The sequence below is a fragment of the Rutilus rutilus genome (genome assembly GCF_951802725.1).
Source record: "Rutilus rutilus genome assembly, chromosome: 20".
In the NCBI taxonomy this organism is placed as follows: domain Eukaryota; kingdom Metazoa; phylum Chordata; class Actinopteri; order Cypriniformes; family Leuciscidae; genus Rutilus; species Rutilus rutilus.
The window spans coordinates 13491346-13507343 of NC_140225.1; the positions used below are offsets into that span (position 1 = coordinate 13491346).

General features: G+C 39.2%; 1 protein-coding gene across 4 annotated transcripts in view; it reads left to right on the forward strand.

Moving 5' to 3' along the window:
* Positions 1 to 9779, forward strand: part of sertad2b (SERTA domain containing 2b) — a 40957-nt gene extending 31178 nt beyond the window's left edge. For 3 of the 4 annotated variants that reach the window (XM_084391342.1, XM_084391340.1, XM_084391343.1), the window contains exon 2: positions 5461 to 9779. In XM_084391342.1, coding sequence (XP_084247468.1) covers positions 5465 to 6607 — 1143 coding nt within the window. In that variant the 5' untranslated portion in view covers positions 5461 to 5464 and the 3' untranslated portion in view covers positions 6608 to 9779. Of the gene's footprint in view, positions 1 to 5457 lie in introns of all 4 variants that reach the window. The other variant, XM_084391341.1, reaches the window with a different exon arrangement.
* Positions 9780 to 15998: the final 6219 nt, after the last annotated feature.

Consider the following 15998-nt stretch of genomic DNA (forward strand, 5'->3'; position numbering starts at 1 on the left):
AATGTTACTGAACCAAATTGCATATGACTGTACATCTTGGTTACTTGTTCATAAACCCTACATCTCATGAATTATTTGCGTGCTCTGCATGTGAACAGCATGCTCTGGAATGTACATCCATCAGACGTAACCCGTTTTCTCTCCAGCCAGTCGTATACTGTTTTAGATTCATCTCCTCAGAAGCAGCGCAGTCAAGGAAGAGAAACATTTCTTTCTTTAACTTTACTCAGCCCCTCTTCTCCCCCAAACTCTCTCTCTCTTTCTCTCACTCTCTTTGTCAAGTCTTTGGGTGGATTCCCAGCTGACTGTGTTTGTCATGGTAACAGGCAGCAAGGCAACAGGCCCAGCCACTTGCACTTCCTGAGTGAGTGGAGCTGCCTGACAGATCTGCGCCTGCGCTGTGTGTGTGTGTGTGTGTGTGTGTGTGTGTGTGTGTGTGTGTGTGAAGGCAGGGCTAGGGTGCGTGAGGCTGTCAGCCTGTATTAGGTTCAAGCCTACTGCAATGCTGCCTACTGCTACCGGGCTTCACTTTATGCTAATGAGGGGAGGCCTCAGGAACGGGCTTCCTTCTCTTTCTGTCTCTCTCACTCACTCACTCTTTGCTGCCATCTCTGTGCTTTCCTTGTGGGCTAGAGAGAAGACTGTTCTATTGTTTTAAATGACTCATGTTTTACTCGATAAATAACCCTCATTCTGACCTTAAAGTCAATTTGAAATAAAAATGGACTCGTTTTACTTAATACATGTTCATGGTCTTTTTGTGAGTGATTCATTGGCACTTTTTACTCCAAAGGAAAAAATTATTGGTCTTAATAATTGTTTATGAAAATGTAATAACTTGCTTTGCTTCTGAAACTACTTTCTTTTTTTGCTGACATCAACAAGTCCTCTTACTGCCCACAGTCAAGTTAGACCATATTTAATGGTTGTACTGTCTTTAGGTACAGACACACAATAAGTTAATTGTAGTTTTAAGCAAATGTTTCAAATCCTTTACACACATGAGGTGAAGACTTTAATCATATCAGTAGCTGTTTTAATTTAGACGGATTGCCTCATGTGGTTTGATATCTTAGTCAAGTGCCATCCTTCTTTTTTTCCTTGAAGGAATTTCTATTTCAGTGGAACATACACTATGGGGTCAGTAAGAATTCTATTTATTTTTTAATGAAAGAAATGATTATTATTATTGTTTTGCATTTAATTGATCAAAAGTGATAACAGTAAATGCTGTTCTTTTGAACTTTCTATTATTCAAAGCACCAAATTATTATATTATATTATATTATATTATATTATATTAGAATGATTTCTGAAAGATCATGCAACACTAGAGTAATGGCTGCTGAATATTCAGCTTTTCCATCACAGGAATAAACTACATTTTAAAATATATTAAAATACAAATCAGTTAATTTAAATTGCAATAATATTTCACAATATTACTACTATAACTATATTTTTGACAAAATAAAAGCCTGGTGAGCATAGGAGTCTTTCTTTCAAACGTTAAATAAGTAAGGGATAATGTACATCCAGACGGTGGTTCTCTCAAAATAACCCCCGACAGGATGATGAGGACCACGACACGAAACGGAGGGAACCACAGGCTGGTTATACATTATCCCACTTATTACATGGCTACTTGCCACATTAGTAAATAATTAGACACGAAATATTGATCTGAGTTGAAATATTTTATTAGGTCTTTAAACGCAAAGCGTCCGCGGAGAGAGCAGTTGCAGCGCGGCAATTTCAAACTAAACGGACATTTAAGAGATTATGGAATACAGTCATTCATATCGCTTATTAAACAGCATTTCGCCACATAAATAATTATGGGGATAAGATATATTGATTTCAAATTAAACTGTTTTAAAATCGTACCTGTTTGTATCTCATAATCCAACAGTGTAAACAATGGTCACAAAATGGCAACAGCTTCGTTTGTATGAAACAAGAGAGAGCGAGTGCACGATACTGGATGGCATAATTAAATAACTACACAAAATATTGATTCGACTGAGTTTAATATTTTATTAGCTCACCAAATGCAAAACTTCCACAAAGAAAAACCGTTCCTAGCAGGCGTATAGCATTGCTGACTTCATTAACCCGGATGAGCCTGCGTTATCTGTTTTGAGCGGTTGTTATCTGGGAATAACATACCGCTGGATGGCGCTATTGACCAATCAGAATCAAGTATTCCACAAGAGTCGTGTAATAATTAAAAATAATCTTGCCGACCCCAACCTTTTGAACGGTAGTGTATGTTGCAGTAAAGAAATAATTAAAATGGGGTGACAAATGCTATTTTAAACATACAGTCTCTCAAAGAATGAATGAAATCTATGAAAGGTGCAGTATGTAATATTGACAGCTAGTGGTTGAAATGGATACTGCAGTCCAAATTCCAAATATTGGAGAGGGTTGTTTCTCCTGCCTCCTCCTCCTCAGACTCCATGCTCAAGCTGGTTGCCAGATTGAGGGCACGCAACAGGAACGAGTGCAATTGACAATGCAGTCGACAAGCCTTACACTGTAAGTTAGGCTCTGTCCCAAATGGCGCACTTCATGTGCACTTTAGGTTTTGTGGGCTTACAATGGCTGCTGCGTGCACGAGTTAGTTAAGTCCATGAGACCGTAGGGTGTCCCATTTGTCAATTTAGGTTTCAGAAGGGTGCTTGCGAGCGCCCCCTTTGCGGTCGATATGCGCCCTCGATGCACACTTTTGCCGACCGCACACTGATGCGAGCTCCGCAGCAAACTTCTTCCCGACAGTCAAAGTGCCGTTACGTCACGAAAGTGTGGACTCGTAGGAAGACCGTAAGTGTTGGACCAAAGGGTTCCATTTGGGACAGGGCCTTAATTTATCCGCCTTTTTATGCCTTGGACATAGAGCTTTTTAGATGGATGCCAAGGCTTTTTAGGTTGGCTAAAATCTACAATCTCTGACCTAGTTTGTTTGCTGGCTTCCGTGGCTACAATACGCTCTGTTTTCTGCCAAATGGCTACCCAGAGTGTCGAAATACTATTGGGTAAATTAGCAGTGGGCGGGATCACACAGAGACCAAAACAAAAACAGACATTCCGACATGGAATGCACATTTCAAAGTAGAATATCTGGCTGTAGCATTGTTTTTCGGAGAAACAAGGATGTGGACTTAGCATGTTTTCTAAATCTCTGCAAACATATTATGGTATTTTTGTGCTTTATACAGTCAAAAAATAATAATAACATGCAGCACAATTAATGTAGCTCAACTAGAAGAGCATGGTGCTCCAAATGTCAAGGTCACGGGTTCAGTTCCCAGGGAACACGCATACTGATCAAATGTACGGTTTAATTTGAATACAGTGAAAATCGCTTTGGATAACAACGGCTACCAAATGAGTAAATTAAGTTTTAAATGACTTATTCTACACATGACAAAAACCTTTCATTAAAGGGTGTTTTTCTAAAATAGCTCCCACACACATGTGAGTCATGTCAAGTTGTAAGCATGGTGAAACGTTCCAGTGTACAACGTTAAGTTGTTTGGACCATCTGTGTCTCCACACCCCCAACCCCCAGACCCTTTTCCCCCTAGTCTCTCCTTAAGCAGAGCAATGGTGAATCAGTGCACTGTAATATTACGGTGGCCCATGTGATCCGTTTTAAATCTCTCGTATCATGAACCTAGAGCTACAGCATCTGAGAACACTACTGCCTACATTCAAAGCTCAGCGTAGGTCACACACTCGCTCCTTCTCTCCATCCCCCTTTTCCACCAAACACTCAGCTGGATCTTGTCTTCCTGCAGCCAGCATGTATTTAAGCAAGGAGTGATCAGGGCTTTGCACTCGTCTGACACATTCTTACCGTGAGTACTTACTGAAAGTCTGACACACATTTGCAGCACGGCTCAGGAAGGAGTAGTCAGAATTGTATTCCTGTAAACGCTCCTGCAGTAGCAACTCATGGCTTACATTTATTTCTAGCACCACATCTTTCCCCTAAAAGTTTGAATTCTTGTGTTTAGAGATTGTTGTTGCTTATGTCCTATTGGAGATGCTGTGATTGCTAAACACTGTGTGTACATCGGAGTGTGTACCCATATTGTTACCTTATCTGTTTGGCACAGTTGTAACGTGAGGCATTATGGGCTCTCTGCGATGGATGCACAGAGACTGTACTGACTCTCACCTCTCTCAACTCTCTGCAACATCACCGAATGCTAATACGACAACAGCTTGCAAGCCAATGTCATAGCAACCAAGCTTCAAGCCACGAATCTGTTAATCAAAACAATTTCTTGTATTTGTTATTCGTCTATTGGCTAGATTATTAAAAATATGTACATATTGTAGTTAGAAACACTACATTACCTTTATCGAAAGTGTTTTTTGATTATCTCTAAACAAAAAGTTGGTGTTTTTGTGAATTATCAAGATGTTGACCCAGGTTCAAGAGATATCCCAGTCCTATTCCCTCTTACTCTGCTTGTACTTTCCTGTGCCTTTCCTCACTATGCTTTCAAAAAAAGAAAGAAAAGCCAAAAAAGTGCAGTTTCTGTGAACTAGCAGCACCCAACAGAATAGCAAAAATAATCAAACAGGTTTCCCAAACACTCCCCCTTCCTGCCATTGGTCAGACAAAAAGACAGCCTCGCCCCCGAACTCACACCATTGGTTAAGCCAGTGTTGCTATGTTAAACTGGTTGGAATTCTCAAACAAACACCAATGTTTTGATAGTGTTGCAGTGTTTATACTTTTATACCCTTCAAGTGCACCTGGTAAACTCATACCTCAAATTCAGGAGTTTGTTTGCACCATGTCACATATTCATGTAGGAAACATAACAGGGAAGTAGCCTGGAAAATAAACTAAATAATTATATTGTGAACAGTAAACCCAAATAACTACATCTGAATTCACAATGAGGATTTTTTTCATCTCTTATTTTATAAATTGTATCAATGTTTTTGTTACTTAAAGCAAATGGTGAAAGTTTTTGATTTGACTTTCCTCTCACTGATCTCTATAAAAAGATATATTGTCTATAATATATTGTAGTAGATCAGTGTTTCAAATCAACACGCCCCTTCTAACATCACTACTTGAAAACTAGTAATGTATCATCCAGAATTCAGAGTTTCCCACTTGTAAATATGACAGCACAGCACCCCCAGCAGCCCTACTTCCCGTGCCTCTGCTCTACATGTTCAACTAGCATGGAGAAAGTATTTTAACATAGAATTATACACTTACACCTTTAACATCTCAGTTTCTTGAAATGTTTATGTCTGACATTTTTGCCATTAGATATTTTTCTGTAGATCAAGAGATTTATATGGAACGAGTGTTGAGTCGTAAGAGAGGTAAACAGCAATGAGTCATGAACGTAATGAGTGGTTATGTGGCTAACACACTCTATCTCGATCTCTCCCTCTCCCTCTCTCTCTCTTTACTCTTAGCAGATATATGTTGGGTAAAGGGGCAAAGCGGAAACTAGATGAGGATGAAGAGGGGCTGGAAGGCAAAGCGTTGGCGGCAGGTCCCGGAACGATGGCTGACGGGCTCTCAAAGGTCTCCTACACACTGCAGAGGCAGACCATCTTCAACATGTCTCTGATGAAGCTGTACAACCACCGGGCGCTCACAGAGCCCAGCTTAGAAAAGCGCGTGCTCATCAACAACATGCTGAGGCGCATCCAGGACGAGCTGAAACAGGAGGGCAACCTGCGGCCACTCTTCTTTCCTCCTTCCCCTCCACCCGACGACCCTGTGGACGAGGGTTTCCGTGAGGCACAGCCTGCCTTCAGCGTGTTGTCCATGGTGGCACCGCCACTGTCCCAGTCCCAGTCCCCAGCACTTTCCGCTCCAGTCCTTACATCGCCTTCGTCAGGGCTGTCAAACCAAGCACCTCTGGAGGCCTGTCTTACCCCAGCTTCGCTTTTAGAGGAGGACAGTGTCACGCTTTGCACATCGCCCTCATCGCCCTCTCCGCTTGCTCCTCCGCCTCCTCCGCCTCCTCCACCAACCTTGCCCAGACTCCCTTCACCTGTGACCAGAGACAGTTTTTCTTCTGCCCTGGATGAGATTGAGGAGCTCTGTCCTTCGCCCTTACCTGCAGCTACATCTGTGCCCGGTGCTACCTCCCTCTCGTCCCTTACATTGACCCTCCAAATGCCGCTGTTTCCCCCCAGCTTAAACTCTGGGGCCTTGGACTCCAAAGACTGCAGTAAGCCTTGCAGCCCAAAGCTTGGAGGGCTGGTCCCGCTGCCCGAGGAAAGCTCAGCGGCCCCCAACGCACCAGAGACTCTTCCTCCTAACAGCCTGGACATGAGCACCTCACCTTCCGCCTCGTCCTCAGGCTTTCTGACAGACCTTGCCCTGGACGACATTCTCTTTGCAGACATTGACACCTCCATGTACGACTTCGACCCCTGCACTTCATCCTCAGGTGCGGCTCCATCGAAACTGGCGCCCATGGTGACGGCGGACGAGCTCCTCAAGACTCTTTCGCCCTACAGCGGTTCCGCTCCTGCTGTCAGCTCAAACCAACCTTTCAAAATGGACCTCACTGAACTGGACCATATAATGGAGGTGCTTGTAGGATCATGACCGGGTTTGTAAGGGAACTGGGGAAGAAAATGCAAAACCAATCAAAGAGTTTTTAAATAGAAACTGAGAAAGAAACTAAAGAATGACTTTGTGAGTGTTTGGAGTTTTTTTTTTGTTTTTTTTTTGTACAGTTTTGTGTTCGTTTTGTTTTTAAAGACAAAGGAAATTGTCCATTTTAATGGTGATGTTGCCCAGTACTACTTCTCAACACTGTGCATGCACTGTGCTTGCCTGTCCCAAAAATGAACATGAAGAAATTTTATGGAACACACTTTGGCCTCTGGCAGATCCGAGTGCCTTCATTTATGACCACTTGGTAAATTACTGTTTGTTTGTCTTGTCTCATTTTTCTCATAATTTCTAATCGAACAAGATGGATTATCAGAGAAGTAGCATCTTTCTTTCCCCTTCTCAGCATACAGGTGCAAGAATGTGCAACGGCAGCCCTATTTTCATATTTTTCTTTCATTTTCACAAAGCACAAAGATTTTAAAAGAGGAACTTGGTTATTTTGTTTGTATGTTTTTCTATCCAGAGCTGTTTTATTGCTTTTTAGTAATATTCAAAATAGTCTGTTAATATGTGGTCATTTATTCATATATTTTTTGGGATCTGTTTCCATTTTAATGTTCATTAAGGGATAGTTCACCATGTACTCACCCTCATGTCCTTTCAAACCTGTATGAGTTTCTTTCTTCTGTGGAACATCAAATATTTGTTGTCCTTATAATGAATGTCAATGGGATCCAATGTTGATTTGCACCCCACTGACTTTTCTTTAAAATATCTTTTTATGTTTCACAGAATAAATAAAGTAGTGCACGTTTGGAGTGAAGTGAAGTGAAGTGAAGTTGAGTAAATGATGATAAGATTTTCATTTTAAGTGAACTACCCCTTTAAACCTCCTTCAGTGAAACATATGCATTTATGAAATGTACTCATTTATGGAACATGCTTTACCGGGTATTATTTATTCATGGATGTGTGTAGTGGTCAGATATTTACAGTCAACCAACCAAATTTCTTGTGATCTGCCATAACGGCTCAGATTCCATGTGTTTACGTCTCAGCTGGCAATGTATTATTTTACAGATACATTTCTTTGATTAGCCAACGCTAAACGCTAAACCCCTTTATGCTACAAATAATGGATGCAATCAATGCCTTCTGATCAGTAATAAGCAAACTGTCAACTTCTCTCAGGCATTTCCTTTTTATCTGAGTCAAGGCATTGCCGTAACTTCCCTATTTTGGCCTTTGGTTTGGCTTTATATCATCAGTTAGACTCAGTGGCTGGTTCAGTTTTAATGCTACACTAATGCACAGCAAGAGGGTCAGTGCATGTCTCTTCGTGCAAAATGGGGAAAAAAACTGTGCCGCACATGTAAGTTTATGGTTGCTATTCAGTTCATTTTCAACTATTTCCATCTTCATAATCTTTTTGCCAAACATTTCCTTCATATACATCTCTCACCAGTACAACGGTACATTTCTGTTAACATACTAATGCATGCAGGATTATAGCTCATAATTGTACAGATGTCAGATGATTTGTGTATGGTTTGGTCTTATTTTATCTTATTTATACCATTGTTTGTTTGATTTTTCTTTAAAAAACATTTTTATGGTATCTGTTCATGTTCCAGTCAGACTCTCTCTCTCTCTCTCTCTCTCTGTTGCCCTGCTGGGTTTTAGTGTCGTTTGGCCAGTAAGAATGGTCACATTACATTTAAGTGGAGTTTATTTGGGGGAGTTTAAGTATGCACAAGTTTGGCGGGAGAGTATTATGCATGTATGTGCAAAAGACAGCACAGTATATTTGCTAAAAACACTTGCTTTAAATCGCTGAAATCAAATTGGTTGGAAGGATTATTTTATGTGCACCTGACATAAAAGGAAAGGGACCATTTATCATATCGCCTGTATAAGTTTCACATTGCTGTTTGTCGCACTAAACAAGCTATCATTAATAATGATAGATTTACATACCGACAAAAACTGTGCATTATATGCCTTCCTGGAAAGTGCAATGTCAGTGAGGGAAGAAAACTTGTCAAATGTGTATTTTTAGTAAGTATATTATTCAACAAATAAGTGTGACCATTAATAATCTGAGATTTGAACTTCCTGTCACAGAGACCTAAGCTAGAGGTGACGATTTGGATTTGTTTCCCAGAGTTCAAGAGAGAGATTGTCTGAGAATTAAAAAGCATGAGTGAATGAGAGCAGAGCGGACAAAAACTATGGAATCAAAACTGATTACAATTATTTCTTATAGGATTTTTAGATTTGGAGTGTTTGTTTTAAGTTATTTATTTTTTTGTTTCCTGTGTAAATATATTTATTTTTTATTTTATGCTAACATCCAGATTGTAATTTGTACAGAATATGAGATAGGAATGTATTATGCTTATGGGAATGTATCACTGCTTATTAATTGGGGTGGAAGCCATTTTTTTTTTTTTTTTCTTGTTTTAATAATGCATTATTTTTGTCTGTTTAGTTTCTTGTATTATAATTTGGTGTGGTGTTTGTGCTAGTCATCTAGTCAAACACTCCCTGTCGCTATTTAATTATAAGTATTTAATGTTTTATGTATTTCAGATTGCGTGCAAGGGAAAGGTTTGTGAAGCAATACTTTATTCTCTACAAACTTCAGAATTTCAATCTTCCAAAGCCTATATCTGGGAAAATCTTTTTGATAACCCTCAATGCCAAATGTAAAGAAGAAAGGCAGCATGATTTCTGATGGTATTGGTTGTTGTTTTTTAACGGTATCTCACTGTCCCATGGTTCAGGCCATACATTCGGGGAAGTTTAAAGTGGTTTCAGGATAGTGACCACTGGGATTATTCGTGTGTGTGTGAGTGTGAGTGTGAGTGTGTGTGTGTGTGTGTGAGAGAGAGAGAAATAGAGAGACAAAATGTGGTGGAGGGTCTAAACCCTTTTTCTGCTCATTAAGAAAGGCCGTATCTTCAGGCCTTTGAGCTGTGCCTTTTTCTATGCAATATTACACATTCATTTTGAGAAAAATAACCCATCAACTGATGATCACTGTATTTGCATCAAGGTGTGGACTGTAGAATATATATGAAATATGGACATGTGTCTATGAATTTGAAACAGTCTTACTTTTCTAGTTTTATATCATACAATAAACGGATAAAAATGACATTCTGTGTTTGTTTTCTTCATTTTCCTTTCAAATCAAGCATGTTACTATGTTTAAAGATTGTAGTGAGTACGTAGACAATTAAACGGGTTAAGGTATATCATTTCTGAGTCACTCTGCTTTGTATGAAACGGCGGACATTTCTCTGCATCAACAGTTGCCTCCATTTTGCACCTATGACTCATGGCCTGGTAGCAGGAATCTATTTCCAGTATTGGGGCCACACAGCTGTGTAGCAAAGACAGTTTTAGCACGTGGCAGTGTCTGTGTGAACTGTAGGGGGATGGCCAGCTCAAAACATAGCTGAACTGATCTCAGGCCAGCGAGAATGTTTTCCCCCTGTGGATCATGTTGCTTTTTATGAGAGTGGTGAGTCAATGTGTAATCTGTATCACTCAAGCTGACCATCTCACCTTTACTATTTGTTTTTCTTTATCCAAAACAAGTCTTTCAGTCACGCTGTTCAGGATGCTCTGGAAACGGCCATAATCCTGCGCTGTCAGTCAGGGCTTGTTTTCGCTTTACGTCCCTATATAGTCAAGCTTAACAAGTTTCGTGTTTCACGTGCAGATAGCGGGTGAAATTTTTGCCTTCTCGTAATGTATTGTTTCCAGTAAGCGCTATGGGGCCTGTCACCTGTGTCATAAAGCTGACTAATTTGCTGTGGTTAGTATCCGTCCTTTCCCTTCAATGTTCTTTGTTGGCCCACTTTCATCCACGGGAAGAAATGGGTCAAACCAAAGAAAAAAATAATGTATGTTTCCTTACTGCAACTCAATGCAATGAATCACTAGAAAGAAGCTGCAGTGTTTGCAGTTTCGTTAACTTCAGTCAATCTGAATACCTATATTAGGCACTCAAAATGACTGACAGATAGTGCCTTAAAGGGTTAGTTCACCCAAAAATGAAAATTCTGTCAGTAATTACTCACCCTCATGTTGTTCCAACCATGTAAGTCTTTCGTTCATCTTCGGAACACAAATTAAGATATTTTTGATGAAATCTGACAGAATTTTGACTCCTCCATAGGCTTCCAGTGTGACCGAAACTCACCGGCCCAGAATAGTTATTAAAACATCGTTAAAATAGTCCAAGTAACTACAGTGGCACTACATTAAGTTTATCATGCGACGAGAATATGTTTATGTTGCACGTCATCACGCAACACACACATGACCGGCGTCGGCCAATAGTGAGCCTACGTGGTGACGTGTAACACAGACGCGCTGCGCAAAAACACTACGCAAACCAACTAGACATCCAGAGAGAAGGAAATGAATAGTGGAATAAAGTCGTTATTTTTGTTTGTTTTTGCGCACAAAAAGTATTCTCGTCGCTTGATATACTTAAGATTGAGCCACTGGAGTCACTTGGACTATATTAACGATCTCTTTAATAACTTTTCTGGGCCAGCAAGTTTCGGTCACACTGGAAGCCTATGGAGGAGTGAAACATGGCTCAGATTTCATCAAAAATATCTTAATTTGTGTTCCGAAGATGAACGAAGGTCTTACGCGGTTGGAACAACATGAGGGTGAGTAATTACTGACAGAATTTTAATTTTTGGGTGAACTAACCCTTTAATGTTTTTTATGCTAAAAATATTTTAGTTGAATTTAAATGAACATACAATTTTTAGAAGACATTCTAAACTAACAAGAATTGTCCGGTTGTTTTTAATTCACTTTGCACTTTTTGCACTTACAATCCAAAAAAAAAAAAAAAAAAAAAAAAATGTTTTGATAGATTTCTAGTCTTTACTGAATTCAGTGTGTGGCCAGCTACCTTCTTGTTCGTTTTCCATATCTCTTTGGCTCCACGCACCTGAAGAAAAAATATTTTGTTTGTCAATTTTGAGCGCAACAATTTCTTTTAGTTTAGAAGACATTCTAAAAAATGAATACTAAAGTATTAAGTCAACATTCCTCTGAAACAACATTTTGAATGACATCATGAATTTCTCTACCCTTTTAACCTCTGACTTCTAACTTGCCTCAATTCTATAAACACTCACTTTTCAGGATCCAATCAATGATAAAAAAATCCTGCATCCTGCATTCTTCCACATCAAATAGCCTACCCTGTTTCTCTCACAAATACATCAAATTGAAATACAGCAGGGGTTTGTGAAGTTTTACATTAACGATACTCTTATTAGTATTTTTTTATATTTTATTTTGAAGAGGGGAGTCTTCAAGCCTCTTATTTAGTCACAAGCCAAGAATAGTCACTTGGGGGGAAAAAACACCAGGGTGATTTTTAACTCTTTTTCGTGACAGTTGACACCTGTCCGAAAGGCCGTCAGGGTAAAAAAAAAATCCAAATTATTTTACTGTGAGCTTTAATTAACCTCAGCTGTCCCTAGTCCTCGTCCACTTACACTGTTTGGAAAAAGAGAAGCTTGGACAATCTCCTAAATTCACGTGGAACCACATGAGGTAAATGATGACTGGATATTTATTTGTGTGCGAACTATCCCTTTAAACCAAATGAGAAATAGAAATATTTCCCATGCAGCTGCGGTTCTAATTTGATTCTGCTCAGTTCACAGGGCATGAAGTAGACAGTCTTCCTTGTTTCTGTAGAGGTAGAGAGAGAGAGAAGAAAGAGGAAGAATGAGAGAGAGAGACTGCAGAAGCCTTGCTCTCTCTCTCTCTCTCTCTCTCTCTCTCTCTCTCTCTCTCTCTCTCTCTCTCTCTCTCTCTCTCTCTCTGCCTCTCCTCCCCCTTCTCCCTGTCAGGTTGGCTTTGTGCAAATATCTGAATGATCTTGTTCTGCTGTGACCACGGAGGAAAAGAAGCCACACCTACTCTCCGCCAACCACAAGCCCAGCTCAGCAGGCACACAAGCAGTTGCACGTTTATGTAACACACACACACACACACACACACACACACACACACACACACACACACACACCAGCCCATAACTGCCCCCGCTGGCTGGAATTTGAATTGTGCACTACAGCGGCATCTTCATCCCTCCTCTGAAGAATACAATGGTAACACTTAATTTACAGTGTCCCTGTTACAGATATTACAAATTGATTACATAGCTTACATTTATACCTAATTAAATACAGACAGTTCATCATTCAGCCCTTCTGTAAATACACACATTCATCTGTCTGCAGAAAGTAACGGTAGGCCCAGTACTCATACAAATACATAGAGGTTAAATACTGTCACATTATAAGGATGGATTTAAAGGTGATTAAGTGACTTGGAGTTATCAAGTAGGCTAAACTTATTTTATTCTCCCAATTTATCGTATTGGTGCCTTATTTGCCTTGACTTAATGGTAACACTTTAGTTTTGGGTCCAATTCTCATAGTTGCTGATTAGCATGCTAGCATATTGGCTGTTTATGTTTATAAAGCACATATTAATGCCTTATTCTGCATGACCACATTCTACATCACTTAATCCGACCCAGTACTTAAACTTTACACAACTACATTACTAACTATTAATAAGCAGTAATTAGGAGGAGTTTATTGAGGCAAAATTGTAGTTATTAGTGAGAATTGGACCCTAATTTAAAGTGTGACCGATTTAATTGTTACATCATACAACATCTACATTGCCTTGCAAAAGGAACAATAATCACCATAATAGATACTTCAGACAAAAAAAAAAAAAAAGCAACATTTAATAGAGCCAAATGTACCGTGTCCCATATGTATTTAGCAGGCTATATGGGAATTGTCCCATTGTGGGATTCTACAAAGCAAGGACCATCCATCCATCCATCATCAAATAACCAGGCGATTTTTTATTATTATTTTGTTTCATAAAGTAATAGTGTTACAATATTGCATTGATTTCCCTGTAAAATATTTATTATAATTGTATTATATAATGTAATATCAAAATACAGTTGTTTCTGTGTAAAATTCAGTACATTTAATAAAATTATGATTCAGCTGTATTAAACAATATTCTTGACTTGAATAAATGTAATACATTTATTAAAAAATGTTTTTAAAGTTATCTGTTCCACAAACAAGGACTGTGAATTAAAATAATTATGGATAAAGACCCCACAGGAGCTAAGAAGTTTCACTAGAATGAAAGTTTGCGCTGTATAACAGTGAGATTATGCCAGGTTACATCTGTATCAAAGGTCACTGAGAGTTAATTATTATGAAGGACGCTGAGCCCTAAAGGATGGAACCAAGACTCTCAGATTTGCTGGATGTTTTAAACCTATTGCATAACACAGGGAATTCACTATCAGACACCTTATTCAGATCAATGTGGTCGACAGTTTTACGCAGCGGTGCGTTGCCCTGAATGTGTTTGTGATGATGTAGCGGACATGCATGTGACTATAAGTTCATGTGATCTTGTATCTGTGTGTGTGTGTGTTTAGGGGAAAGGCCCTGAGTGAGGAGCCAGAACAGGAAGTAAGACACAGACCACACACAGCTGCTGCATGGAGGGAGTGGGTGTGAGGAAGTGTGTGGGAGCTTGACATTCACAATAACACACAATAAGCCATATTCAGTGAGGGAGAGAGACAGTGAAAAAGAGACAGATTGCAATATATTGATTTGGGGGAAGCAGACTGAAAGAAAGATCTTGAATATGAAATCCTAAATTATGTTTATTAGAAATGTCTGTTACTTTAATGCCCAAAACTCTTTCAGATATCCAACAGCTGCAGTTAGTCATATTAGCAGGTGACGGTTGATGTCAGTTAGAGGTTTGGACATTGGCATCATGTGAGGCAGGTGGGCGAGGTGTCCAGCAGGCCCAAGAGGGCACGATCAGAGCATGGCGGGCAGTGCCAGGTCCGTCTGTGGTGCTTTCCGCCTGAGCAGGTGAGGAGAATGGAGCTGTGGGAGAGCAGTGCAGAGCGACTGCAGCATTAACCTAATTACAGGCTGGCCCTGCTAAATAAACACTTATTAAATTTGCATGCTCAAATACACTTCTGGACAGAGCGGGCCACTGTGCACGCAGCCTTTTGCTGTCACCCAAAGGTCCACACTTACAAGAATATTCATTAAGGCACATGATGCATGCTGCTAAAAAAAAAAAAAAAAAAATATATATATATATAAAATAAAATAAAACATTAAATTAAGTAAAATAAATAATGAAATAAATGATAAAATAATGTAAAATAAAATATAAAATAATCCATGTAATTAAAAGATATAGGACAATCAAAAATAATGCAGGCTGGGGGATGAGGAATCCTTATTTGAGTTAACTGCTCAACTTATTTTGTTTTATGACACCACATAACCAAATCATCAAGCTCTTTTAGGTGGTTAGGTGGTTAACTGCACAAGAGTCCCCCTAGTGTAACAGTCTTTTTTCCCGTTTCTTTCTTTTTAACCAAGTTAGCAGAATCCTGTTAGCCTCTGCTGGTAGCCACTGCAACTGCACCAACTGCTATTGAAAGGCATCTGTATTCATTGACGGCCATTTAAAATTAGCCATGTGTTCTGACTTTAGGCACTAGCCATATAGAGCTGTAAAAAAAAGTATGTTTTTATGATCATGGTGCTTGATTCATATCAATTCAGACACTTGTGCCATATACCCGTCTTGACTCACTGTATTAACCAGTAAATGAAAACATAATTATTATCATGATGATTATTACTTTTTATATTAGGATTCAGAGCTACACGAAAGAACATATTCACATTGTACTTAAATCACAAAAACTGTCAGTCGCTGTTCATAAATGGTCATTTTACTACATTATATTATATTACTTATTGATGTATATTATCTCCATATTTATTTCAATTATAGAATTCATAAAGTAGCATTATTAGCATCGTGAGAATGAACCACGGATTTACATAAATATAGGACTTTCCAAAAACAAACACTAGTACTGCCACTAGATGCCATTAGTCACACGTGCCACTAGGGGTCTCCCTCTGCTCGCTCATTGAGGGCGCACACATTTCAAAGATCAGAAACACACTGTAACAATGTCCATTCTTTTTCTCAAAATTAACCGACAAAATCACCACAACCGACAAAAAATGCAATGCACAGATTGTGTTTGCATACCGACAATTATTACATCAATATTCAAACAATTCTGAGTTACCACATACAATATTACAAATATAGTAAACTAGAGCGTTTAATGCAAGCAAATTGCCATGTTTAAAAATACAAAAGTGGTAAAATGTGGCCTCTTATTATTCTGATGGTAATTATGCTCAGATGATCCAATGAGATCTGA